This window comes from Musa acuminata, chromosome BXJ3-11 (assembly GCF_036884655.1).
Source record: "Musa acuminata AAA Group cultivar baxijiao chromosome BXJ3-11, Cavendish_Baxijiao_AAA, whole genome shotgun sequence".
Classification (NCBI taxonomy): domain Eukaryota; kingdom Viridiplantae; phylum Streptophyta; class Magnoliopsida; order Zingiberales; family Musaceae; genus Musa; species Musa acuminata.
This window is the reverse complement of record NC_088359.1, coordinates 28,789,122-28,814,914: the sequence shown is the minus strand read 5'-3', so window position 1 is coordinate 28,814,914 and position 25,793 is coordinate 28,789,122. Positions and strand designations below refer to the sequence as shown.

Genomic DNA, 25,793 nt, shown 5'->3' with positions numbered 1-25,793 from the left:
GCATCGTATTCTAATTTCCGTCACTTTGGATTGGTTTAAACGTCTCATCTCAACCCCAATACAAGTGTTGATTGGTCCTGCAACTCTATGAAGCATCGATAGGGTTTGCCGAGGGATTGGAGGAGCCCACTACTCCTTCCACTCTTTTGTTTCTTGCACTATGTTCTTTCCCTCACTTCGCTTTCCTCTGCATGTTTACAAGAATCACAAGCATCCAAAGAACTAAATTTTGGTATCCCCCCATCGTTCTCTTGCTTGGACTCACATGGAGGGTCAATTCCAACCCATCCCTTCCTTGGACCTTCCACTGGCCACCTCTCTCTCTCTCTCTCTCTCTCTCTCTCTCTCTCTCTCTCTCTATCTATCTATCTATCTACCAGCCAGCACATACACATTATGCTGCAACAACTGGATAAGCATGCAGTGGTAGCTTACGCTGAGAGAGCTTGTGAAGCATCTTAGATTTTTTATTTCATGTGTTGTTTATACTGAGTGACGGCCATGCTGAGGCAGCTCTTATAGTTGCATGGAGTTGCAGAGAAATTGATGTCTCATTTTGGCAGGATTGAAGCTTCTGAACTCCTTAGCAGCGTTGTTGGATGAAAAGAGATTGTGTTGTGTGCAGGCCACCATTGTTGGTCTTGCAATCTTCCAAATAGTGTCTGCTGTGCATCCACTTGCTCTATCCGATCTACGTAAATCAATACAGGATGTCTACTGTTCTTATTCTGGATTAGTCAGAAAGGAAACCAATGAAACATAATACAGTAAGAAGATTCTATGTGAAAGAGGTGTGAAATTGACTGATGGTCATCTCCAACGTCTTCAGCTGCACAGTTGTGCTGCAAAAAGAGTTCTCAGATCCATACAAGCTCATCGACATGCTCTCACTTTCATGCCCATCACTCCATAGCAGAGACTCCACTTTCATGAACTATGACAGGTCTGGCATCACATGGAGATCAATGACAGTGCAGTCAAAGTCTGCCCCATATGGGTAGAACAAAGAACTTGATGCTTTCTCCATCTTTGAGTTGAGGTCTTGTTACCCTTTTTCACTTTTTCTGGAGTTTGTATTCCATGGTGGAGTGATCTTGAAACTGGCCAAAGCACAAGATTGATTGCCATGAGAAGGCTTTGTCTTTGTCCTTGTCTTCTCCATGTATTGTAGAGATAGATAGATATATGGACTATCCTGTTCACTTCACATCTCATCTCAATCATTGCCCTGAGTATTTGATCCTTGGCCCAAAAATGATATTATTATGCTAGTGTCAATTTTGGTCGTTGTCTCGAAATCGTAAAGTTGATCTGGTCTCATCATGCTAGTGTCAATTGGGAATACGTTTCTCTTGGTACGAAGTATGATCATGTTAGAAATAAAATACGAAGAAGATGCTATTAGAGTTTGATACGATACTTCTTATGTGAGGAAGAATTTTTTAAAGATTTTTTTTAACAGATTTATGATATTTTCTCATGTAATTAGGGAAATCTTGACTGTTGTTAATGTTGTTATCAAGGGAGATCTTAGTTGTTATCATGCCCCCGACGGGGATACTGATAAGCTTTGTGAGTGAATCCACTAATTGAGTAGTAAAAACATATACTTTGTCTGATAATTTGTTTTCGCATAAAAGTTCTTGAGTAGATTCGTGACCCAATTGAGTTCTACAGCAGTGGTTGCTATAATACAGTATCCGACCTGATGTCCACTTAGCCGATCATCAATTGAACCGATTAAAAATAAAACTCTTTTTCGTTTTTCACAAGCGTTCGATTGTCCAATTTTTTATCCAAAAGACTTGTATTTTCTTTAAAAAAATAATAAACTCATTATATTAAATTAAATGACATGTAAGATACTCACACGTGGATAAACTCATCAACTATGTAAGAATGCACTAACCACTATGACAGTTTCGATAGAGACTTTACAAGGCCTATGTTGTTAACTCTCTAACTTGAACATGAATATATATATATATATATATTAGTATCAGAAATAGTCTTAAATCCATTCGTCGGAATCATTCTTGGATTATAAATTATCTATTATTTTATATTTTTAACACTGCATGCTAATGCGCCAATACGGACAGCAGCCATGAAGAACACGTTCACGTGAAGCGGACCGCATGGTGGCCACCCGCTTCCGCCTAGTGAGGTGTTGCTATCGGAAACTGGCTTACCCCTGCCACTCGACGCCAACGATGGGGGTGGCGCGGAGTGGAGGAGGGCCGGGCAAATCCCCCCACCCACCTTACCCTCTCCTGTTCTCTTTTGGAGGAGGAATCACATGATTTGCCTACTTGAATTCGACTTCCGGAACACATGGAGAGACACATTCATCTGGGAAGGAGATGTCTTCTGCCCTTTTTCCAGTGACTTCACCGTCTCCAGGAAGGAAAGGTCTTCCGGGAAAGGACAGAAACTATCACCACCACCTGTTGTTTCACCACCACTGGTCAACCAATTTCAGTGCTTTAGTCAAGGCTTTGGAAATATCATCATTGTCTGTGCAAATTTTCCGACTCTAAACAATGGACATACATGTTTATCAATTTAAGCTCCACCAATAGTGAGGAAGATCGAGATAAGTTAACAAGCTTCCAAATTTGATGCTATTCTTCTCAAACAAGTACATTATATTCATAGGATACATGTATAAATTACCTTGCATAAGAGGTTCTAACTCATGTTTTGCAGATTTAGTGAGTTACAAAAAGAGAAAAGGCATCAGCCTGGTTCCTACTTCAAAAGAATCTGTTGACTTGTCTCATCGAGCTTAATTTCCTTGTAAGACTCATGCAACAGATAGGCGACTCTGAATTCTTCTAGGCTACTTCTATGCAGCAGCCTTACAAACAACACAGGACAATCTACACACCACCAACGCTAGGAAGTTGACGAGTTCCCTGCGTAGACTACCTCGCAAGTTTCAGCGATGTGTATCACCGCCGTGAAGCCAGTTTCTCTTCCGAGCTCAGCTTTTCAGCAGCACTGAGTAGCAAATCCATTGACCCACCAACTTCATTAGACTGCCTGTCTTCATTCTTCCTGTGCTGCTGCAAAATCCATTGCTCGTATCTTCTCATCCCTTCCCTTGCTCTAGCAATGTTGCATGGGACACAATACCACTGTCCCCTGGGTACTGATGTACGAGGTGGTTTCATGCAGTAAGTGTGATACGCCTCGTCACAACCATCACATAGAACAATCTTGTCATCATCCTTATCGCAAAAGCAGGCCCTGCAGAGGCATGATGGGCAATACCAACACGGTTGGTTCTGTTGTTGTGGACTCGCTATCTGACTACTTTTTAGGCATCTGATATGATAGAACCTGTAAGGGCAGTGAATATGACCACATATCAAGAACTTTTTCTCTTCGCCCTCACTTGTTCCGCAAATCTTGCACAAGCATGATATAGCAGTCCTCGACAGTTCTGGTGTCTCTTCAGACTCCATACTTGAGACTGAGCTCTCCCCAGAGTCAGCAGCTACTCTGATCCTACTGTCATTCTCATCAAGGTCCTCTAGTGTCTCGGAAACTTCAAGCCTGTCACAAACCACACAATTTTGGTGCAAGCTACCTTTATTAACTTCAGTGCAGACCGCATCAGCAAAATCCTTGTTGTTTGTACTACAGGCAGCACAGTACCAGCTCCGAGTAGGTATCTCTTTAATAGCAGGTTTAATGCAGGAGAAGTGGTACATTGCCTCACATCCATCACAAATAAGGCTGCCTTCGCCATTCGCTTCAGTGCCACACTGCTTACAAGTGCAAGCTTTGTACACATCAGATGCCTCTGTTTGATCAGGTTTTGTGGAACAATCTGACTGTGACGTTGGATACGATCCTGCTGAATTCTTCTTTAAAAGACCTATTTGACAAGTCACCTGCAAGATAAATATGAAGCTGAAAAGCTGCAATCTGGTAATGCAAGTTAAATATGCAAACCACATATTTGGACAAGTATTTACCTCAGGTTTAGGCTCATCAGCTGCATTTACCAGGTCTTCTACAGTCTGAATGCAATTTATGTTCAGTAAATGTTGTTGCATACATGCACATAGTCTCATATCAGGCTATTTTATAAATGTAAATCAGCATATATGATTTAGATTTTTTTATCACAAATCTGGCACTGAGTTCTAAGAGTGCTACAAACTGACATTACCATCCATATGACCACACAGTAGTTCAGATATATGCACCACTCGCAAAATAGGATATGCAGATTGTACAATCAAGGGAGGTCAATAAGGTATACCTGCTTCTGACAGGAAGCCCTTGACAAGCTTGAAAGACTACTAGCTAGAATAATCATTCCTTGACCGATGTTCTGCACCTTGTCCCATATCTGAGAATTGCAAAGGCAAATTTACTTATTCAGCATGCCAGCAAATCCTCATAAAAAATGAAGTTGTATGATTCAAGTACTTTACATAATCTTGAAAATCAAGTTTATTTATTAAACTTAAGCATTAACATAACAAAATTCATGGATATCCAGAAGTAAACATTAGAACAACTTTTCATCTTCTCAAATTACAGCAAGAGCATGCATGGCCTACAGCAAAGGATGCATTCATCTTCAAGTACAAAGTGCAGGTTAAAGACAAGCTGAAAACGTTATCAGGAGATCTGATAGCCACAGATTTGACTGATCAAATCTTATGAAGATTTAGTCATCATATTAATGGCTACAGAAAGAAGATTTTCCAAAGAATAGAATGCCACAATCAATCACTGGAGTTAGGAATTAAAAAAAAAAAGAACTGACGAATTATGAAATCGTAGTTTGAAGCAAAGACTACGAAGGATGATATACTCTGATAAAGAACAAAGTCAATTAAGCACCCTGATGTGAAAAGATCCAGTTAACATATCATGCTAAACTTGACATGAACTGCACAAACTAATTCAACAAAAAAGGCATTCAATACTAGGCCTCTGACAATCACAGGCAGGCACAAATATGGCATGGCCATGGGGACACACCAAGTCAGGTCCAGGCCTTTACATAACAACATTTTTAGGTGCAAGTGTGTATATGTCTTCCACTGACACAGTAACCAGCACACTACAAGTACGTGCACCAGATGGACACCAACATGAGTCTGCAGCAGGTTAAATGGCATGATACATTCAGATGAGGTTGAGAACCTGATCACCGCCTTAGAAATCAGTAGAGAGACGTAGAAAAACATTAATTTCATGCAAATAGCCATGAAACTGAATGATATAGAGACGACAGAATTTTAAACAGACTTGAATATAGAAACAGATTTAGCCATCAAGAGACCTCTAAGCATGTCAAGATGTCATTACAAATGTTGATGCAAACCGGAAACAAGTAAAAATCAACATGGCTCAATTAGATCAAAGAACAAATGTGTTAGTATATTATAATTACCTTTTGGACATCCTTGTTACACAATTCTGGTGAATGTTCATAGTCCCCATTTTTCAATTTTGAGTCAATCAGGCTAAAGTCCAAAAAAGATTTAGCCTTATTATCTTCAAAGGTTTCCCATAGAAAATCACACAACATGGCAAACTTTTCTGAAATCAAAATTTCAAGGAAGGCTTTTTCACACTTTCTAGTGTTGGTTTCTTCTTCGTAATAGCAAGCTTTTGTTTCTGCAACTTTTCGTACTTTAGCTGTTTCAAAACAATTTGGATTTTGATATTGAATCTTTACCTCAGAATCCCCTAAATATCTGTCCTGGAATCAATGAGAATTTTCAGATTAGAATACTTTCTTATTTCATATATTCCAGAATAGATAAGTAAATCAGGAAGTACATATCAAAGAAGTACCTTTAGCTGTTCATTGTCCCTGATAAAATAAATCATCATCAACTTGTGGGCAAGTTGAGAATGACCCAATGATAGTGCATCATGGAAGACATTCCAGAGGCCTCGGCCTGGTTTCATATAGGATAACTTGAACTGATGTTCTATTATATTGTTCCAGTGACAAATTATTCTGTGACATTGTTCTGGATGAAAAGTACCAGTACATGGAACGGTCTCATTGGGGTGTATCAAGCCCTGTTGCACACAAAAATCAAGACAGTATGAAGGACAATGTCAAAGCACATTCAGATCTTCACATTTGATAAATTAGCAAACATATGCCTTTCTTCATAAAGTGAAACCACAATAGTTTCTGCTATTAGAAATTACATGGTTAGCTGTACAGAGACATGCAACTTACATCAAATTGTCTCAAATAATCAGCACAAACACAAACTGTCGCATGTGGAATGACCAACCAGATAGTAAATAGCGTACAAATATTACAGTTTCTTCTTTCCTTCAAAGGAGAGAAGAACCTCAAACAAGGGTTTAAAAAACCAACCATAACAGTAGAGAAGCTCTAACCACCCCCCTCACAGAAAAAAAGACTCTCCCTTCCCCTCTCGTCTTTCTCTTCTCTCTGGTCTGTAGGTACCAACCCATACTGAGTGTTAGTATATCAGTCCGCTCCGGTCCCATACTGCCATTGGACCAAGATTTGAACCCTTGCCTAAAAGGAACAACTATAGACTAAACTTAAGAAAATAAATTATATTATTGCTTAGATTATAGCAAACAAGCCCCTCTATATAGGATTTTTGAGAAGTTAGTTCTTTTATTCCACAAAACTTCATCATCCAAAAAAAAGTTCACTAAAAGAGAACACTAGAAGTATCCAAATACAACTCCTGTTAGCCAAATAACCTCCTGAACCCCACTATATCCACAATAACACTCTTGGACACTAATCATATCCAAGGACTCTTATAATTCCCTAAGATGTTAAATAAAAATAGTGACAAAATTCAGTTAGAAAATCACCAAGTAAAGAAGTTCATAAGTATTCTATCTTGGACGAAATAGAGCACTCAGCACTTGTCCTAGACTCCTAGTTTAATTAGGAAATCGGCCAAGTGCTCACCCAACCTAGTCAACATAGTAATTCCAATTAGATTCGTAAATCACCTAAGCAGCTTTCCATTCTGGTCAAAAAAGGCCTCATAGCACACACCTTGAAGTATTGAACCATGGCCCAATTTCTGGTCAAAAGAGGCCTCTTACACACATTTCAAAGTATTGAACCACAGCCCAGTGCCTCCCACATGGCCTGTGACTGCAATTTACCTTACCTTGTATGCCAAGAGGGATGCATTTGGGACAGCTACAGGCCATGCCATTAGTTGGGCCACAAGACGGTGACTAACTTCATGTTTCGAGTGATCTTAACAATCTCAGTGGTTATATATTCTGTTGGAAATTCCTCCCAATCAAATTGGCCTTTTGATTTTGCTTAGTAATTTGTGAAGATGCTCAGACATTTTTGTTACATGTTTGCTATTTGAATCAACAATCAGTCAACTATGGTCAACTAAAAGAAGAAAAAGATGCTAGTTATTCAAGAAGAGGAAAAGGTCAGTGATCTCTTTTCCTACTATTCATCCCTGCTTCTCTGCTCTTTGAAACATTTCTTACCTATAAGTCTAGAACCACTACCTACACTACTATATTGCCTTCACCGTCTTGTCATGAACGGTCGTCGCGCACCCGCAATAACTCCGTTCAACGAACCGTTCGTCGCTCTCATCTACATGTACAGCTGCTTGGCAGCATGTTTTGGCTTGGTTTTAAGTTCTTTTGCTTGTAAAAATGTAAGTTCAAACAAGTTGCAGCGTTACAGTGAGATCGCTCACCGAACCGAGCAAAACAACCCAAAATAGCTCCGTTTTTGCGTGCCACGGGCTGTTTTCTGCAGCCCGCTGTGGCATGCGAAACGTCAACCATCTCAGCACCCTAGAACCATATGCAACAGACGGGAGATGGGGCTTCGGTATAGTGTCGAGCGTTGAATAATCTTTCGCAAGTTCGCACATTACCTTGACGGGAACTTGTTGTCGTGTCAGACACCCGGTGAGCAGCTGTTTGTGGACTTGCAACTGTTCGTTTAACCCTTCAAAGTCCTTGTTTTCCTCCTCTCCCTCTTTTCTCTTGTGTACGCAAGGTGCTCACTGAATTGCTTGTAAAGCTTCCCCTTTTCGCGAGATGTCGAGACTTGTTCGTCGCTCGTTCTTCGAACTAATCAACTTTCTCTTTTACAGGTCCTTCGGGACCTGCGAGAGGTTGCAAGTGGGCTGATCTTTACGGACGCAAATCGCAAGGGCGAAGTGCGACTTAGGCAACGCAAGCTGAGTTCGCGTCTTTGCCGCAAGGGTGCCTCACGACTTAGGCAATTCCAGCTAAGTCCATGACATTGTGGTATCAGAGCAGGCAAGCACTTCGAGCGAGCAGCGAAGGAACTTCGCAACTTCGCCATGGCAAAGCATCGTGGCGAATCAAGCAAGACGGGGCAAGCCGGACCCTTGCCCCAAGCAACCGCAGGTGGGCTGCAAGTGCACACTCACTCTCATGCTGTTGGAGCCGCTCAGGAGGATCGCGACAGCGAACATGATGAGCGAGAAGTTGGTTGCTCTCCGCGAGCGGAGGAGGCGCAATCTGGAGAGCCAACCGGGAAAAAGAGTCATAAGGAGAGACTCACAACAGCGAAAACCCACTTGGATGTTCTTGAAGCAAGCTTGGAGGAACTCTACCATGACCAACGAAGGCTTGTTGGGGTAGAAAGCTCGCAAGAAGAAAGGGAATCTAGGATCGACAAGGTTGAGGCCCTAGTCGACCGATTGTCAGATGACACCAAAGACTCCGTGCAACGCCTGCAGGAAGTTGTGGCGGAACTCACTTCAAGGGTGACCATGCTCACAAGAGCACTAAATGCGGGAGGAAGCAACACCCGCGTTACGTCGCCACAAAACTTGAGGGCACCCGAGCCTCATGGTTATGGAGGGGCCAGAGATGCCAAAGAGCTCGAGAATTTCCTGTTCGACATGGAACAATACTTTCGAGCTACGAGGCCTGATTCCGAAGAAACCAAAGTCTCTATAGCAATAATGTATTTGAACGGAGATGCAAAACTTTGGTGACGAACCCGATGGGAGGAGATCCAACAAGGTCGGTGTCATGTTGACACATGGGAGGACCTGAAGAGGGAGTTGAGAACTCAATTCCTACCGGAGAACACAGAGTTCGTCGCAAGAAGTTGAGACAACTCCGCCAAAATACTTTCATCCAAGACTACGTGAAGCAATTTTCTACGCTAATGCTGGACATATAGGACATGTCCGAGAAAGACAAGATGTTCAGCTTCCTCGATGGTTTGAAGTCATGGACTCAACAAGAACTACATCGAAGGAATGTCACCGACGTGATCGGGGCAATTGCTGCTGCAGAAAGGCTCACCGACTTTGTTTCCTCTGAAGACTCAGGAAAAAGAAAACAATCTTCAAGCAATCGCCCTCCAAAATATTCTCGAGGGAAGGAGCTCAGGGGCGAACAAAGGAAGAAGAGTTCCCACAAAGGGCCAAGCCCGAAAGGCAAGGCCTTGCTTGTAAAGCTTTTCCTTTTCGCGAGACGTCGGGACTTATCCGTCGCTCGTTCTTCGAACTAATCAACTTTCTCTTTTATAGGTCCTTCGGGACCTGCGAGAGGTTACAAGTGGGCTAATCTTTGCGAACGTAAATCGCAAGGGCGAAGCGCGACTTAGGCAACGCAAGCTAAGTTCGCGTCTTTGCTGCAAGGTTGCCTCGAGACTTAGGCAACGCAAGCTAAATTCGCGTCTTTGCCGCAATGGTGCCTCACGACTTAGGCAATTCCAGCTAAGTCCGTGACAATCCGTCTATTTTTACTCCTCTTTCCTTCCTTCTTTTTTGTACAAATCAACATTATCATCCTGTTTAGTGGCTAACAGCGACTATAAAATTGTCGTCATCTCACGACTGAAGTGTATTGCATAATGGCATTCAGTCCAAATTCCATCAACTGTACAGATTTCTCTAAAGCTTGTACTTTTTCCTATTTTTTTATTGGTCATCTAAGTTCTTTTTTAAGTGAAATCCCAATCTAAACAATCCTGAGCCTGATCACAAGTACTGAAGCACAGGTTGATCTCAATTCTGATCGTCTTTCATGTACAATCAAATGGCTTAGATGCCCTTTCATTCGGTTGAGTCATTTGTCTAACAATCAAGAATACTTATTTGTACTTCAATAACCAAGTTACATCCTCACCCTTGCCCCATCGTACTGAATCTTCGCAACATCATTGACCTTGTTTTCCCCTGAAATTCGAATGGCTTTCGATTACAGCAGTCCAGCATTCTACTGTTTCCATTGGCTTCGCCAGAAAATGGTTTGCAACATTCAAAAGGAAACACGTGACAGACTAAAATAGAACCAAGTCACAAAGATATCCTAGTAGTCGATATAAGACTTACCCTATAGTTTGTACGACAGATGATGCAAATAAAGATTCGATCTTTCGGTTCAAGGAGAGCAAGAAAGAACGAATCCATCTTACCCGAATGGCATCCGAACCCGGCCTGGCACGCTTCTGCCTCCTGTACTTGATCAATCCATTGCTAGGCGAATCTTCCGACTTCAAGAACCCATTAGACTTCCGTTCTTCCACAGACATCTCCGAGGCCTAACGTGCTCCCCCGTCACGCGCTAGGGTTTCGGCCGACTTCGTAACCACCCATACTCCAGATCCAACGATGAACCCCACAAAAGATCGACAAATAAAAAATAACAAAGTAGGGATGAATCAACAGAGAGGGAGGGTGGGGAAACGAATTAAAGGGGAAAGATCGGATCTTGCCAAGCTAGGAATCGTGAAGGAGGACAGGAAGTGGGCAAGAAGAAGGAAGTTAAGACAATAACCCTAGCTTCTTGGTGTCGGGGATTTGAATTTGGGGAAAGAGATGGGTCGCAGATATAGGAGGCGGGCTGACGGGCCCACTGTTCCTCGTTAAGGCGAATGGATTTGGGGATCAATCGGAAAATGAAATTACAGTCTTCAATTCCAGAAGAAAAAATTATTATTTTTTTCTTATTCCATGAACAAAAATACCAAAGCAAATATTATACTATCCCGTCTACTAATATGATGCATGGTGACAAAACAAAATCTAACTAATTCTTGGTAGATAAATAACATATGTATATATATAATTTAGATGTTAGATTATACATATACATGTTTTCGTTTCTAATTTCAATTTATTGAACATTAAGAAACACCGTTTGGTAAGTCGCGTATATTAATTGTAAGGTTAATATGGATAATTTGTATTTTTAATATATAAATCAAACTAACTACTGAAAAATAAGATTAATAATAATTACCATAATTTCTTTCAAAATTCTCCTCTTTTGAAAATTTTGGGCGACCTGTACTGGACCTACCCTCATGTTCTACTCGTCTCCACGTGTGTGCGTTTTGACTGAAGATCGATGAGCCTAGTGTAAGAAGCACCTGCGGGGCCCGTCTCTCTGTCTTCGGTGAATAAGCGGGTAGATTGGAATCATAGTATCCACAAAGCCGTTAGACCGGCGTTCGAGTGGCTAAATTCACTTAAGTCTTCACCTCCTCCGGTCAACCATCTTCGCAATCTCAACTCCATTCGGTGCCAATTCCGCCTCTGACCGATGGGGCTCTCCCGCACCGCCCTTCTCCTCCTCGCCGTGGCCGCGCTCTCCCTCCTCTCCGCCGACGCTGCCCTCTCCGCTCCCGCCACCAAGGTGTGCGTGCTTGGTAGCGGCATAGGCGGTTCCTCGGTGGCACATTTTCTCAAGCAATACACCTGCGAAAGTGTCACGACTCCTTGTATCGACAACATCCGCATCTTTGAGCGACGGGAAAAGGTTGGCGGTCGCATGGCCACCGTCACCATCGGCGGAGACACCTTCGAGGCCGGGGCTTCCATCATCCACCCCAAGAATCTCCACGCCGTCCGCTTTGCCCGTCTCCTCAACCTCAATACCAAAACCGGTGACGACTCCGATTCCGATCCAAAGTCCAACGTTTCCTCCTCGTCCTCCTGGTTCGGTATTTGGGATGGATCTGTGTTCGTATTCCAGACCCTCCCACCTCCTTCCCCCTCAAGCTCCGCGATCTACCGCAAGATGTACCCTTTATTGAACTCGCTGGTCCTTGCATGGCGCTATGGATTCTCCCTCCTCAGGATGGATCGCTTCGTCAAGGTACCTTCCCCATTTTGTTCAGTCGTTGACTTTGTAGCTGTCTTAGAATTTACTGAAAGGTGCAAGCTTTACCACAATGGGAACGTGTTCTCTCTCATATTTTGATTCTTTCGAACTATTGTATCTACAACAGTGATCTTGATATACTGGTGGAACAGGAAATGATTGAAAGGTTCATTCTTTACTACAACGATTTCGAGTCCCGGCCTGTGTTTGAGACGGTGGAGGAGATGCTCAAGTGGTCGGGGTTATACGGACTGACCCATCGGACACTTCAGGAGGAATTGGCTGATGCAGGCTTGTCTTCACGGCTAGTATCGGAGTTAGTAACAGTATGAATCATTTGACTTGAATTGCTCTCTTTAATAGTGCATGTTCCTATTTTATACCGGCTAGTGGACACTTGTAGAAAATGATAAATTCTATTGAATCTGTGTCTAGGGTTTGCTTGTGTACACCAAAGCTTGGTCTTCTAAGAAGATGTTTAGTAGGTGCAATGAGGGGAAGAATCTCTTTGGTTACAATAATGACACTATATTTATTTTGATACAAGTTGATAGCCACATGTTACATATGATTTGAAAGCTAAAAACCAGAAGTTTTTATTTGATTAAGTCGAGTTTGTCTCTTTTGCTTGGTATGACCAAGAACAGAAAATATTTCTGTGAATACTACTCTGCATGGTGCACCTTCTTCCACTTTTGGCACTAGCAAAACTAGATAGTTTAACTGTTTTGGTGCATTGTTTTGGATTCTATGTTCTGATAATTTGTCACCATTCAGTTCGTCCAATTGGCAGTATTTTGCATTAGTGGTAGAGATCTTCATCTCATGTTTGAAGAATACAGGTTGTCCTTCAAGGACAGGTTTACATATGATAATTTTCCTATCTCAATGTCTAAGAAAAATGGATAACTGCTAGAAAACTTAGTATATGAATGGACAGTTTGTTTAATTTGCATAGACTTCAGAAAAGAACTTCCTGTAATTCTATAGTTACGACTCAGTAAATTGGACCTCTGCTTTTCAAAGCTTGTAAATTTCCCTTTTTGCAGCTCCACCAAAGTGGTCCGATGCCTATAGTGGAGTAATATGTTATACCAGATAATGTATTCTACTTTAGTATATTTATGATAGATGGATGCATTATAGTTGGAAGTAAACACATCCTTAAGTTCTACATGTTTTTTGTATGCAAATTTTTGGAAAGAAAGCTGAAAAATGCCACACTTCTTTGCCAATTATGTTTTTGCTATATCCTGTCTAGACTCTTTAAAAATGTTTGATTGGTCTCTTCGTTCACCAGGTAATAACAAGAATTAACTATGGTCAGAGTGTTAGCATCAGTGGACTAGCTGGGGCAGTTTCCTTAGCCGGTTCTGACTCCGGATTGTGGTCGGTGGAAGGGGGAAACTGGCAGCTTGCTGCAGGGCTGATTAGTCACACCAATGCCACACTGCATCTCCATGAAGGAATAGATTCGATCTCCTATGTTGGAGGGTATTATGTGCTCAACTCTACAAAGGGGAACTCATACGCCTGTGATGTGACAGTGATTGCTACTCCACTAGATGAGCTAAATATGACCATTAGCCCTCCAATTTCAGTTCCCGGTAGAAGTTTACAGCATACATTTACAACTTTCGTGAGGGGTCTCCTTAACCCTGTAAGTATCCTGTAGAATAGTAAATATCATTTTTCTTTACTTGTATTTCTCGTCTCTGGTGCATTTTTTTCTTTTTCCCTATAATTTATCATGGATAAACTTCATTTGAACCTTGATAGCAATGACCATGGAGTTTGTTGCTATGCGCAAAAAGACTTCTTTTTCCATTTGAAGCTGGTTTTCCTTCTATTCTTATCTGAGCTACTATGGCTTATGCTTGCAGAATTTAGCAATAGTTAATTGTGTCTGCTCTTATTTTTCCTATTCACTAGAAATACTTTGGACTGAATTCTGCATCGGAAATTCCAGACCTTGTGGGCACACTTGAGCTTCCTGATATTCCGTTCTCATGTATATCTGTTCTTAAGAAATACAGCGAAGAAGATATGACTTATAAGATGTTCTCTCGTGCACAATTGGCTGACGTCTTGCTCGATCAAATATTCAGGTAAGTACTGACATCTTGCCAATTCGAGATGTAATAATGGTCAGGAAAATAAAAATTGTACAGGCTATTGAATACTGAATGATTACTGTGCATGGTCATTGACAGCAAACGGAAGGAAACTGTCCGGATAAACTGGCCTGCATATCCTCATTATGAAGCGCCGGAGGTGTTTGCCCCCATAGTTCTGGATGGGTTGCATTTATATTACATTAATTCCTTTGAAAGTGCTGCTAGTACAATCGAGACCAGTGCAGTCGCAGCCGAGAATGTGGCACGACTAATTATCTCAAGGATATCTAGTCCATCGGCAAATGCTCCATTAATCATTTCTCCTCATTCCGCTGAAGGAATTCTGCACACCGATCTGTAAGAGAGGGATGAATAAACAGGCCTCGGATTAACCTAGTTGGATCTTTATTGTGTACACTCATGTTTTAATCAGTATCCTAGTGTGTAAAGACTGGTTTTAAGGTTAAGTGAAAATGGAGTGGCAATATTATGTTCTCTAATTGAGAAGGCTTAATTTTGTATTTTGTATTTTGTATGTCACTGACATTTGTACAGTTTAATCTTTTGTTGATTGCTATTGTAATGATTTTTGTCATATACATTGGCCAACATTTACATGCAGCTTTTGTTGAGAAAATTATGGGCAGATAGAATGATCAATCTTTTTCTACAATTAAACATGTTTGTTCATTTGGATCTTTTGTTTGCAAATTACACACATGTTCTTTTTAAAAATGAAATTTTATAATTCTTAAAATATCCTATGACATTATTTAAAATCATAAAATTATCAACATGATTTAGTGAGAAACTAACATGATTTATATCTTTTATAAGGTAATTTTTTTTTAATATTGTTTTTATATTTATGTATATTATTTTATTTATTTATTTATTATATCTAGGTCATATAAATTTTAGATATTATATACATTTATTTATTTATTTATATTAATTTATATATATATATATGATTTTGAATAAATATTTAAGATACATAAAATATTTAATGAACTTTTAAAATATAATTTTACCAAACACTCATGTTAATGAATATTTGAGATGTAATTTTTATCTATTATTTATCAAACACTCAAAATATTTTATAATTACATATTTCAAGTCCCTTTCTCTAAATATATATTAGAAATACAAATATGTTATCATATACATTCTTTGATGACACAAGAGAAGGGTATCCGTGAGTTCTTTATATTCTCATAATTAATCCATCCAATATTAAAAAATAAAACTATTATCGATACTATATAATAATTTTTTAAATTTTTAATAATAATATATATTAACTTCAAATCTCATATATATATATATATAATTAGTAAATATTATATATATATATATATATGAGTAGGCGAGAATGAGTAATGACATAGGATGAGTGTTCTATTCCCCATAACCTTGTTGATAATACCCTTGTTGACAATACGCTTGTCGCTGGCCCGAACCTGTTCCAGGCACGCGTGAATCTATCCACGCATCTCAAAACGTGGCGGTCTATGCACGGGATTTAAAGCGCCGATGAAACCCTTGCGCGCATCTCAAAGAGTGACGGCCTCCACGCTCGTCGTCCATCTCCCCCCTTGTCGGCCTTCCTCGTCGAGGACTTATCGAAGCCACAGGAAGCGGGAGGGAGAGGAATACAGAGGAAGCGGCGACGACGATGTCGAAGAGCTTGGTGCAGCCTATCGGGCAGAAGCGGCTAACGAACGTCGCGATCGTCCGCCTCAAGAAGCACGGCGTCCGGTTCGAGATCGCCTGCTACAAGAACAAGGTCCTCTCCTGGCGATCCGGAGTGTAAGCAACCTAACCTCCCCCTGAAAAATCCCCCCCTTTCCTAAATAATTCCCCACTCCCAATTTCTTCCAGTTGGGTTAAAAGCCCTAATTCAGCACCACTCACGCGCTGTCTTATAGGGTTTCGTGGTGCTTTCCGGATTCAGGATTCATGAATCGTCTCGTAGAATGGTTTTAATTAATCCTAGATCTTATGTCTATGGTTATGAGACTCTTCCTTGACATTCTCTACATGGGCTTGCTCGAGATGTCCCGATCAGTGTCGTTTCTTTCGTGACTTTTGCTTTCCCAACGCCAATAGTTGTTTCCTTCACTGTCTATTGAAAGAGTATTAGCACTTGGATCATGTCTCGTTTGGTGCTTGATGCAGGGAGAAGGATTTGGATGAAGTGCTGCAGTCGCAGACTGTTTATTCGAATGTCTCAAAAGGAATCCTTGCGAAATCGAAGGATTTGATTGCGGCTTTCGGCACCGATGATCAATCAAAAATATGCTTGGAGGTATGCTTGGAAGCTATACTAGTTGAGATGATTTTTTTCTATTTTTATTCAGATTTAGGAAATGTTTTCTAGTAGAGACTCTACTATCTTTGGTGGTCAGTTTTCCCTCTTGTGAAGAGACAAACAATTAGCTTTTTGTTTCGCACTTAAAGATAGGCATAAATGAATGTTTGACATTCAAATACAATCTAATGACATCAGAAATCTGTTTGTTCTCGATCCATCTGTTAGTTAATCTTGCTTTCTCTAGGAAATTGACATGAGTTTTATACATTAAGTTGGTATCAGCATGTTATCTGGGTTTTCTATTAGTCTTCTTGATATTGGATTAGACTATATAGGCAGAATGAATGGAAAAGGATGTGGATGATTATGTCTTAATATCTTTCTGTTTTGCCTCTCTCTGTCTATATTATGAAACATAACATTTGCCTTTACTGTAAGCTCATTGAAAGCCACTACTATAGGATGAACCACATTGCGAGATTTTTGTATGCAATATTTCAAACTATTTCTTTTCTGATCTAACATCATAACCAATGAATTTAATGCAAGGGATTTACAGCTTGGACCTGTTGTATACTGTCTATTGGTGTGTACAAGATAATCCAACCTTGTATTGTCTTAATTTTTATGTCAGAATTGCAAGTTTCAGTTTGATTATCTAATTATTAGTGTATATCTTTGATAATCCTAATGCATACTCAGGGGATTTCTTTAGATGATGATAATTTTCTTTTCCCTATCTGCAGACCTATTTTTCTACACAACTTGACTCCTCTAATTTTCTTACTTCATTTTTGTCTTTGAATGTATGATGAAACTTTTCAATTCCATATCGTTTGTATGCATGATAATTAGCTATGCATTCTTTTTATGATATCACGAGGAATATAAATTCTATTTTTCTTAATATTGGAAATTCTCTGGCATTGTGATCTGCTGTTAGATTCTGGACAAAGGAGAGCTCCAAGTTGCTGGGAAGGAGAGAGAGTCTCAGTTATCAAGTCAATTCCGTGATATTGCAACCATCGTGATGCAGAAAACAATCAATTCAGAAACTCAACGTCCTTATACAATCAGCATGATTGAACGATTAATGCATGAAATACATTTTGCGGTGGATCCTAATAAAAGTTCAAAGAAACAGGTAGTTTACTTTATACAAGAGAAAAAAAGCATCATAATGGTTCTAATTATTTAGTCTTCTGGGAAACAAGCTTTTTCTTGCAAATGTGATGAGAGTTTCTGCTGGATAAATGTGTTTTACTACCTTTCTGTTTTGTGATATTTAACAGAAGAGGATAAATCTTATGCTTTTGTAAAATATTTATTGCAGTTAGTATTTGATCTGACATTGTTGTCCCAAAGTGAAAATTTTCTTCTAATGGCACATCATTGCAAAGAGGATTTTATTTCTTAGCCAAACAAATATACTAATCCCTTGAGAGTATGGTAACTTTTGTCTACCTGTTTGACAATGGCTCAAATGAAGAACTTCTTGAGCTTTTAACATGATTGAGAATTGTTACACTGAGAAAGATATAATCTGTTCTAGGAAATAAGAGGTTAAGATGTGTCGTGTCACCTAGAAAATTGGATGAAAATTATTTGTTCCATGTTCTCCTCATTTCATTTTTCCTCTTTTTTTTTTGAGTGTAGCATATGGACATGTTAAATGTGTGATGGTCATATCAGTTCTTTACTGTCTCAGATATGATAGATCAGCAAAAGAAATCACTGATTTTTCTAAATTATGGAATAAAGAGAGGTTCAATGATAGTTGATGTGGTAGCTGGTAGTTTGATAAAGGTTAGGATTGCATTTTTGATATAGTAGCAGATTTATTTTTTTTCCTTTTTTTTTTTCTGTTGCAGGCACTAGAAGTTATACGGGAGCTTCAAAAGCATTTCCCTATAAGGAGATCTCCTATGCGATTACGACTTATTGTACCAGAGAAAAATATCCCAACTCTCATGGAAAAACTCAATGTTTGGAATGCTACTGTTACCTCGAAGGATGAGTCTGGAAGTCACCCATCTGTTGTAAGTCTAGGAATTTAAAAATGCAAGCCCATGGTTAGGCTTATAGTTTCTTTTTCCACTTAGCTCATGTGCCCTAAATTTCTTTATAGTGGACTGTGTGGTTGTGTGGTTTTGTAGATGTTTACTCATTAATGGAAAATTGTAGTGCTGAAGTTAATCAAGATACGAAACATCCGTTGAAAGTTGATTCTTGATATCATGATAGAAATGAGTCAGAATTTTTCACATACAGTTGACAATCCTATTTGTTTGGCAATGCTGCTTCCGTGATGATTTTGTTTTTATCCACTTCATCATGCACATGTTAGTTTCTATATTGAAAACACCTTTATGAAAAGCATGCATGGTTACTCTGGCTGGCATTATTTTTCTTTGTTGATAAAATTGGTACCAAATTTAATGGCAATAACTGACGTACACTGTGATCTGGGATGTTGGTTGCTTATAGTATCTTTATTTTTGTTCCTTCATGGTAGCTTGAAACCGTAATAATTCGCTGAAGTTGCTTCTCTATCATTTTTGTGTTTACCCGTCTACTTGGAAAATGATAATTGCACAGGTCTGTGAGATGGAACCTGGACTTTTTCGTGACTGTGATGCTGTCATGAGGAACTTGCAAGGTAGGCTGGAAATACTTGCTGTTTCAGTGCATGCAGAGGGGGATGCTCACGTCGACGAGTACGAGCTTATGGAAGAATTTGCACCAAGCTCCACCAAGGAGTCGGATTCAGTTGCCCAACTTGGTGAGAAATTGCACCAACATGGCATTTCTGCTGAAAATAGCAGCAGCGAAGATCAGGTTAAGCAGAACAGATGTACCACCTGTGATGCTGTTGTGGGAGATGCTAAACAGTACAGGGAGCACTTCAAATCAGAGTGGCACAAGCATAACTTGAAGCGGAAGACGAGGCAGCTCCCTCCGTTGACTGCAGAAGAATGTCTAGCTGATTTGGAAGTTGGCGATTCAAAAGCAGATCTCAAGGAGTATTCTTTCTGAGGTTGGTCAAAATTTTCTTGGGCTGATAACCTTGTCTCACAGTGAGAAGATACGCACACAGATACACACTTGCATCTGGCATCCCTTTTCTTCTTATTGATCAATAGTGTTCTGTGTAGGATGATGAATGAGCTTCTGTTATCTTAACGTGATTCCTAACTCATGTTGTCTTGTTCAGGACTGCCACATGAAAGCTGAGATCTGTTGGATATTTTTGGTTCACCATGCCTCTCTGAGCTGAATTATAGTGAAGAAATATTTTGTCATTGAACGAGTGATCGAAAACAAAATGCTTTTGTTACCTTAAAGCTGAGATTTGCCAATGGAGTCTCGATCTGTAAGAAATACTTTTTATGCAGCTTAAATTTGTGCTTCAGTTTTTATTTGGTTGTTCACAGTGGATCTGAACTTTCAGTAAACTAATGCCAATAGCTTTCTGATTGCGACTTGAAGGTTGCTACTGATGGTGATGTTGATTAGTCTACGAACTAAAAGAAAGCTTTTTTCTCGAGTAGTCTTGTCTCAAGATTCATCATCACGTATAAATAATAACGTGTAGTTATTATGAACTAAATCGAGAGCACACATGCTGCATACCTCAAATGACACTCTTTATTCCTTAAATAGTTGATTGAGGATGTCATAGATTCAAGAAATTTTTACATGGCCAGTTGTCGCTCGCTTGTCTCCTACCGACAAGAGGAAGATTAGCTAGCTAACTACAAAGAGGGAATCGTCATAGTGTGTTCTCATCGGTGTGGTAGTGATTGTGGTTTTACGTTTCTCCTATCATATTTACTCACGAGAGTTAGAAAACTGAGGCCTAATTAGGAGGCGAAGGGTGAATCCTCTTCCAAGACTGTCTTTTAAGGTCCATATCTAAAGGACAAATTCCATAAGATTTGAGACAATTTCTCGCATCTAAGGATGGTCAGTGTGGCCTTTATCAGGTGGCGTCCGAAGAGTCCTCGCCACCTCAACTATGCGGGCCACTGGCTAATGTGGACCTCATAGATTATACTTGCATTTTCTTCTTCCGATCGAGACTCAAATAGCAAACATTCACCTAAACTGCAAATGCAAGTCAGTGGATACAAAGCAATAAAAGGGTAAATATTTCAACAATAAGCAACAAGGTCGTTGTAGTATAGTGGTGAGTATTCCCGCCTGTCACGTGGGTGACCCGGGTTCGATCCCCGGCAACGGCGCATATTATTTTGTCCTACAATTTTATATAATAATATTATTATTAGAAATTATGTTCCAATGACACTAACAAAGTCGTCTGGGTGGTGTAGTTGGTTATCACGCTAGTCTCACACACTAGAGGTCCCCGGTTCGAACCCGGGCTCAGACAGACATATCTTATTAATTATTATTCCATTTATTTTTATCTTAGGATAATTTAAACGAGATGTCCTACGAAATGTCATGAACTTCTAATCCGAACCGTTAACAAGATGTCCTACGAAACCACATTTATATAATAGGTCCAGATCCGTCGTCTGGGTGGTGTAGTTGGTTATCACGCTAGTCTCACACACTAGAGGTCCCCGGTTCGAACCCGGGCTCAGACATATCTTCTTAATTACTATTTTATTTTTTTTTTAATTTTTTTATCTTATGATAATTTAAAATATTGCTGGCATGATATTATTTCTTTATTTATATATATATATATATATATATATGTATATATATATATATATATATATGTCCGTCTCGTGTAGCCCTTGGATGTCATGAACTTCTAATCTGAACCGTTAACGAGATGTCCTACGAAACCAGACATGCACGATGCAGTTGCTGGGCTTTAAGTCTCTTGTTGGACTCGTATCGCTTCCCAATTACAACGGTAAGGATTCCGGCCGAAGAGGAGGCGGAGGAGGAAGAGAGAGATGGGGTTGCAGAAGGAAAAGGGGAAACCCTCTCAGGTTAGTCGCAAGGTGATCCAAGGAAAGGGCTTCGACGGCAACGATCACTGGGCTTTTCTGGTACGAATCATTGTTCGATCCTCGATCTCGAGCTCCGTCGTAGATATTTCGAAGTACCAATGCGTTATACCCTGTTGAGCATGAAGTCTTGAGTTCCTTTTGATTCCGTTAGGTCATTTTATTCGGTGATCGCTTTCTAATGTTCTTGGGTGAATTCTTGATTCTGAAACATGGAGTTGTCTACGATGGGTCGTTTGGATTGGGTTATCATCGATTAGGTTTTCCATGGAGAAACAAGGGTTCTTGATTTGATCGTATTGCATCTCAATCTTTCATATGCTATAAAGATCATTTCCTGCTCATATGTCTCTGATCAAAGCTTTCTTGGTGGTCATTTACTTTACAGGAAGAAATTGAAGCCCCATTATGGGTAGACCTAACGATTGAAGCTCAATCCGTGGACAATGACATGTGAGCATTAGGAAATAGTGGTTTTTAAGCCAATTTTAAGAGTAATCTAAATTCCTCTTCGGCGTTTGTTGGCAGTGACGATGCTTGGTTCCGGGTATCACATCCGTAAGCTTCCATGATCAACTAAGGATATTGCTGGTGCTCATATTGATTGGCCTATTAAGTTGACAATGCATTTATTTCAGGATCCATCAAATGTCTTCTCAACAACTCAAGAAGTCCTTCAAAAACGTTGGCAAATATCAAGATATTTTGCTGATTTCTCGATGCTACTCTCCGAAGATTCCTGAGTCTGTCTCACGATCTAGAGGCAAGCATTGCGAGAGCCGGAAATGGTTAGGAAATGTGAATGGTTCTTTAACCGCTAAACAACATCCTGTTAGGTATCATTGATTTTTGGCATGATCAATATGTTTCTGAATAGTTGTTACCCTTTTGGTCTCTTTGATGATCAATGCATGCTTCTCAGGAAGTTAATGGGTGGGAAAAGTTTGGATACAGTAAAGAAGAAGGCTACTACTCGGAATAGCTCAACGAGCACGATCACAGAAAGTTCATCTTCCAGGAAACCGTTACAGAGCTCAAGTGTTCTCGAGGCCAATGCTGCAACTGAAACAAGCTTGTCGAGTGGTGTCATGTCCAAGTACCAAAATTTGAGGCCAAAGTCAAGCTTTCGAGGTCCCAGGAAGACTTGTGATGTGAAGAGAGTAACTTCTCAGGTTGCTGGCAAAGTTTCTAGTGTGGCTCACATTTCAGGTATGAGAGGCAGCAGGACTGCAAAATACTCCACAAGAGAGATTACAAAGGGTGGAATTTCACAGAATTACAATTCTTCTGCAGGAAAATCTAGTGTAGGTTCCTCTTGCAGCCCTGGAAGCATAGTCCAGAATGTCAACACTACTAAAATACAGAAAAATGGAATGTGCAAGGAAAAGAAGGCATCAGGAACTGTCATAAGGGCACATGAAACACGAATTAAGGATGTAACTCAACGTGTGCACCATCAAAATAAAGCAGGTGATGCTAAATTGGTCTGCCAAGAGTCAGAATCCAAGGTTAGTGAATATAAGGTGCATTTTCTTATTGATCATTCCTTGTTTATTGTAATTCATACCTGTAACCATTGATTATGCTTTTCAGGCTTTAGGCCCTGCCGCACCCAGGAACCCTTTAAGTCAGCTCAATAAATCAAGACCACAAAAGACTGGAGTTGTCACAATTCAAAGAAACTTCTCTCAGTTAGGAATAAAGAGAATACTGCAGTGTCCCATATATGTGAAGTGAAACTCACACATTACAGGTATGCACAGATTTCTCAATTATTTTGCTTCACTTCAATATTACAAACTGTGAACCTTCATTGCTTCATTATCTTCTTTTTTACACAACCATTTATGAAACCAATCCAATTATGATCACAGCCTTTCTAATTTAAATTAAATTGCAATCAGCTTATGTTTCCATTTTCTTACGTAATTGTAAGTAACATATGACAAGTGAAACAGTAAACTGGTGAAAGACACTACTTCTGAAAATTTTCAGAAGACTTCATTTTTCTTGTCTTAAGACCTAAGAAGCACGGACACGATACGCGGATATGACATGGTATGGATACGGCAATACGTCACTTTTAAAAAAAATGGGATACAGACACGACGAGGACATGTGCTATGACCTGGCGACAAGGGCACCCTTTGTGTTGTTGCGAGTGGACGTCGTGGAGAAACGCTGAGGGCATGGCCGTGCAAGGTGGGTGATGATATTGCCGCATCTAGATATGTCGATGACGATACTGCAGTCATTGCCGAGGTCATTCAAGCAGATGGAGTCGATGTCGGTCGACGAAGGGAAGCTAGCGGAGATGGTGGTGGTGGGTGGTGGGTGTGGTCGTGGAAGTTGAGGAAGGGAGTGAAATTGCGATGGCAGTAGTCAGTGATGTTGCGGAGAAGGCTGTCGTCCACAGAAACTCAGCACCACATGCGAGCTGCGGAGTGGTAAGGAAAGGCACAGGTTTGACACGGATACACTGTGTCCAAAATAACATGTGTCGGACACGTCCAGTTGTGTCAGAGACATATCCGTGCCCGACACAGATACGCCCATCAAATTGGCGTGTTGGTGCTTCATAGCTTAAGACTCTGGATTGGTGGGAGTTTCCTGAATAGGACTGCCTTTTTTTTTCCTTGTTCTGTTGCTATGTTAGAAATCCTATCAAAAGGGATAGTGGGGAGCTGCAGTGCCAATGGATAAATTTACCATATCATAAAAAACAAAAAGCTAAAACATGAAGAAAGCCAAAATTTAGAAAACAATTATAAAAAAATATAGATTTTATCTAGGGAGTTTCCTGAATAGGACTGCCTCTTTTTTTTTCCTTGTTCTGTTGCTATGTTAGAAATCCGATCAAAAGGGATAGTGGAGAGCTGCAGTGCCAAAGGATAAATTTACCATATCATAAAAAACAAAAATCTAAAACATGAAGAAAGCCAAAATTTAGAAAACAATTATAAAAAATATAGATTTTATGCGATTTGGCTTACATGTAAACAGATCCCCTTGTTGACATACCTAATGTTGTAGCTAAGTTTGTTAAGATCACTGATACGTTATCTATCTGCTCCATGATATATGCATGCCGCATTCATATTTGCATGTGCAGAAGTTGTCCTATCTATATCTAACCAGTTGAGCTAATTGACCTTTGCCCGTGTTTTGGTTCACTTGTTACATCTTATTGTGAACATGGAAGAAAGGACCAATAAGTTTGAGTATTGTAGGATTTTCTTTTGCTTCTGTTCTGTGTAACTGGATTTTTCATTTTTTTTGGCAGGTAATAACCAATGGAAGATAGCAGGAAAAAAAATCTGACAACCAAACTCCCTTGAGGTGGGACATGCTTTTTCACATGTACAGATTCCCTTCTCAACATAGGATCGTTTTACACTGTTAGCTTTCTAGTGCAAAAAAAAAAAAAAAAAACTAAAGCTAACACTGTTAGCTTTCTGATCTTGATGAAATCATGCAGAAATTTTTTGTTACTAATTGAAACTTGGATGTTGTTGGTTCTATTTTTTGTTATCTGTTCTGCGAGTATACATTTACCAAATGCTAAAATCAGATATCGAACGACTTGTTCCTAAGCATGATGGTATGATTTTCCATGAAAGATATGTGGATGATTATTTGTGAAATGGCCCATCAAAGATTGGTGGCTAGTCATAGCACACATTAAAATGATTAATCAGAAGAAGCATAGTGAAGATGTGAATGCAGGGCAAGGTTAGAAAATGGAACAAACAAGGTCAAAGCAGTATGCTAAAGCTAGCTAAAAGTAATAAGACAGCTCCATGGAGAAGCTTCATGCTGATGCTTGCAATATAATTTATGTAGCTGCATAAATTATATGAAATACCCATGCTGCTGATATCTTATATCAGACACGTAGATCTTCTTCACATGAATCTGCATTTTAAGATTAAGATATGTAATCTGATGTTTTGGCAAATAGTGGACTCAATGAGTCCCTCTTCTGACACTACTTTTTATTCGATGTACAAAAACTTGTGATGCTTGAGGCACTCTGATCGAACCTTGTCCATAGTTTCAACAATGGTTATATGTCTGTCCTTTGATGCTTTTTTTGTGTGTTTCAACAATGGTTGATGAAGTTTTACTGATATATATATATATATATATATATATATATATATATATATATATATATATATATATTATTATTATTATTTTTTTTTATAATGACTTAGATAATGATGATTCATTTTTTCTTTC

General features: G+C 39.7%; 4 protein-coding genes and 3 non-coding genes across 8 annotated transcripts; 6 read left to right on the top strand and 1 right to left on the bottom strand.

Moving 5' to 3' along the window:
* Window positions 1-2,597: 2,597 nt before the first annotated feature.
* On the bottom strand, window positions 2,598-10,872 carry LOC135652092 (PHD finger protein EHD3-like). 2 transcript variants are annotated; one of them, XM_065172774.1, is made up of 6 exons: window positions 10,436-10,870; window positions 5,830-6,063; window positions 5,423-5,734; window positions 4,277-4,366; window positions 3,987-4,031; window positions 2,598-3,902 (listed from the first exon to the last, which is right to left on the bottom strand). In XM_065172774.1, exons 1-6 carry the CDS (start codon window positions 10,550-10,552, stop codon window positions 2,955-2,957), a joined length of 1,746 nt encoding a protein of 581 aa, XP_065028846.1. In that variant the 5' UTR covers window positions 10,553-10,870; the 3' UTR covers window positions 2,598-2,954. The 2 variants fall into 2 exon arrangements, with proteins under 2 accessions (XP_065028846.1, XP_065028847.1); XM_065172775.1 differs by lacking the exon at window positions 3,987-4,031 and having other exon boundaries at window positions 10,436-10,872.
* A 619-nt stretch (window positions 10,873-11,491) lies between these two features.
* Window positions 11,492-14,838, top strand: LOC135652312 (farnesylcysteine lyase-like). The gene is made up of 5 exons (XM_065173152.1): window positions 11,492-12,120; window positions 12,279-12,452; window positions 13,427-13,786; window positions 14,059-14,234; window positions 14,340-14,838. The coding sequence occupies exons 1-5, from the start codon at window positions 11,566-11,568 to the stop codon at window positions 14,602-14,604; spliced, it is 1,530 nt and encodes a 509-aa protein (XP_065029224.1). The 5' UTR covers window positions 11,492-11,565; the 3' UTR covers window positions 14,605-14,838.
* Window positions 14,839-15,795: 957 nt separating this feature from the next.
* Window positions 15,796-19,982, top strand: LOC135652410 (uncharacterized). The gene is made up of 6 exons (XM_065173302.1): window positions 15,796-16,058; window positions 16,428-16,557; window positions 17,507-17,707; window positions 18,435-18,602; window positions 19,162-19,600; window positions 19,778-19,982. The coding sequence occupies exons 1-5, from the start codon at window positions 15,925-15,927 to the stop codon at window positions 19,597-19,599; spliced, it is 1,071 nt and encodes a 356-aa protein (XP_065029374.1). The 5' UTR covers window positions 15,796-15,924; the 3' UTR covers window position 19,600; window positions 19,778-19,982.
* A 753-nt stretch (window positions 19,983-20,735) lies between these two features.
* Window positions 20,736-20,807, top strand: TRNAD-GUC (transfer RNA aspartic acid (anticodon GUC)). The gene has a single exon. It is a non-coding gene; the product is annotated as a tRNA-Asp (tRNA).
* Window positions 20,808-20,882: 75 nt separating this feature from the next.
* TRNAV-CAC (transfer RNA valine (anticodon CAC)) lies at window positions 20,883-20,956 on the top strand. Its single transcript has one exon. It is a non-coding gene; the product is annotated as a tRNA-Val (tRNA).
* Window positions 20,957-21,102: 146 nt separating this feature from the next.
* On the top strand, window positions 21,103-21,176 carry TRNAV-CAC (transfer RNA valine (anticodon CAC)). Its single transcript has one exon. It is a non-coding gene; the product is annotated as a tRNA-Val (tRNA).
* Window positions 21,177-21,464: 288 nt separating this feature from the next.
* Window positions 21,465-25,434, top strand: LOC135652458 (uncharacterized). Its single transcript, XM_065173395.1, has 8 exons — window positions 21,465-21,593; window positions 21,940-22,004; window positions 22,080-22,109; window positions 22,190-22,387; window positions 22,474-22,760; window positions 22,845-23,059; window positions 23,145-23,304; window positions 24,835-25,434. Exons 1-7 carry the CDS (start codon window positions 21,498-21,500, stop codon window positions 23,286-23,288), a joined length of 1,035 nt encoding a protein of 344 aa, XP_065029467.1. The 5' UTR covers window positions 21,465-21,497; the 3' UTR covers window positions 23,289-23,304; window positions 24,835-25,434.
* The last annotated feature ends 359 nt before the right edge of the window (window positions 25,435-25,793 follow it).

Coding starts and splice junctions, on each gene's coding strand:
- LOC135652092 (XM_065172774.1), bottom strand. CDS start 10,552: ATGTCTGTGGAAGAACGGAAGTCTAATGGGTTCTTGAAGTCGGAAGAT. Junction 6,064..10,435: donor CGGGTTCGGATGCCATTCGG/GTAAGATGGATT, acceptor TGTGTGCAACAG/GGCTTGATACACCCCAATGA. Junction 4,367..5,422: donor GTAACAAGGATGTCCAAAAG/GTAATTATAATA, acceptor TGCAATTCTCAG/ATATGGGACAAGGTGCAGAA.
- LOC135652458 (XM_065173395.1), top strand. CDS start 21,498: ATGGGGTTGCAGAAGGAAAAGGGGAAACCCTCTCAGGTTAGTCGCAAG. Junction 22,005..22,079: donor CAATCCGTGGACAATGACAT/GTGAGCATTAGG, acceptor GTTTGTTGGCAG/TGACGATGCTTGGTTCCGGG. Junction 22,388..22,473: donor GCTAAACAACATCCTGTTAG/GTATCATTGATT, acceptor CATGCTTCTCAG/GAAGTTAATGGGTGGGAAAA.
- LOC135652410 (XM_065173302.1), top strand. CDS start 15,925: ATGTCGAAGAGCTTGGTGCAGCCTATCGGGCAGAAGCGGCTAACGAAC. Junction 16,558..17,506: donor AATCAAAAATATGCTTGGAG/GTATGCTTGGAA, acceptor ATCTGCTGTTAG/ATTCTGGACAAAGGAGAGCT. Junction 18,603..19,161: donor CTGGAAGTCACCCATCTGTT/GTAAGTCTAGGA, acceptor ATAATTGCACAG/GTCTGTGAGATGGAACCTGG.
- LOC135652312 (XM_065173152.1), top strand. CDS start 11,566: ATGGGGCTCTCCCGCACCGCCCTTCTCCTCCTCGCCGTGGCCGCGCTC. Junction 12,121..12,278: donor GGATGGATCGCTTCGTCAAG/GTACCTTCCCCA, acceptor CTGGTGGAACAG/GAAATGATTGAAAGGTTCAT. Junction 14,235..14,339: donor TTGCTCGATCAAATATTCAG/GTAAGTACTGAC, acceptor GGTCATTGACAG/CAAACGGAAGGAAACTGTCC.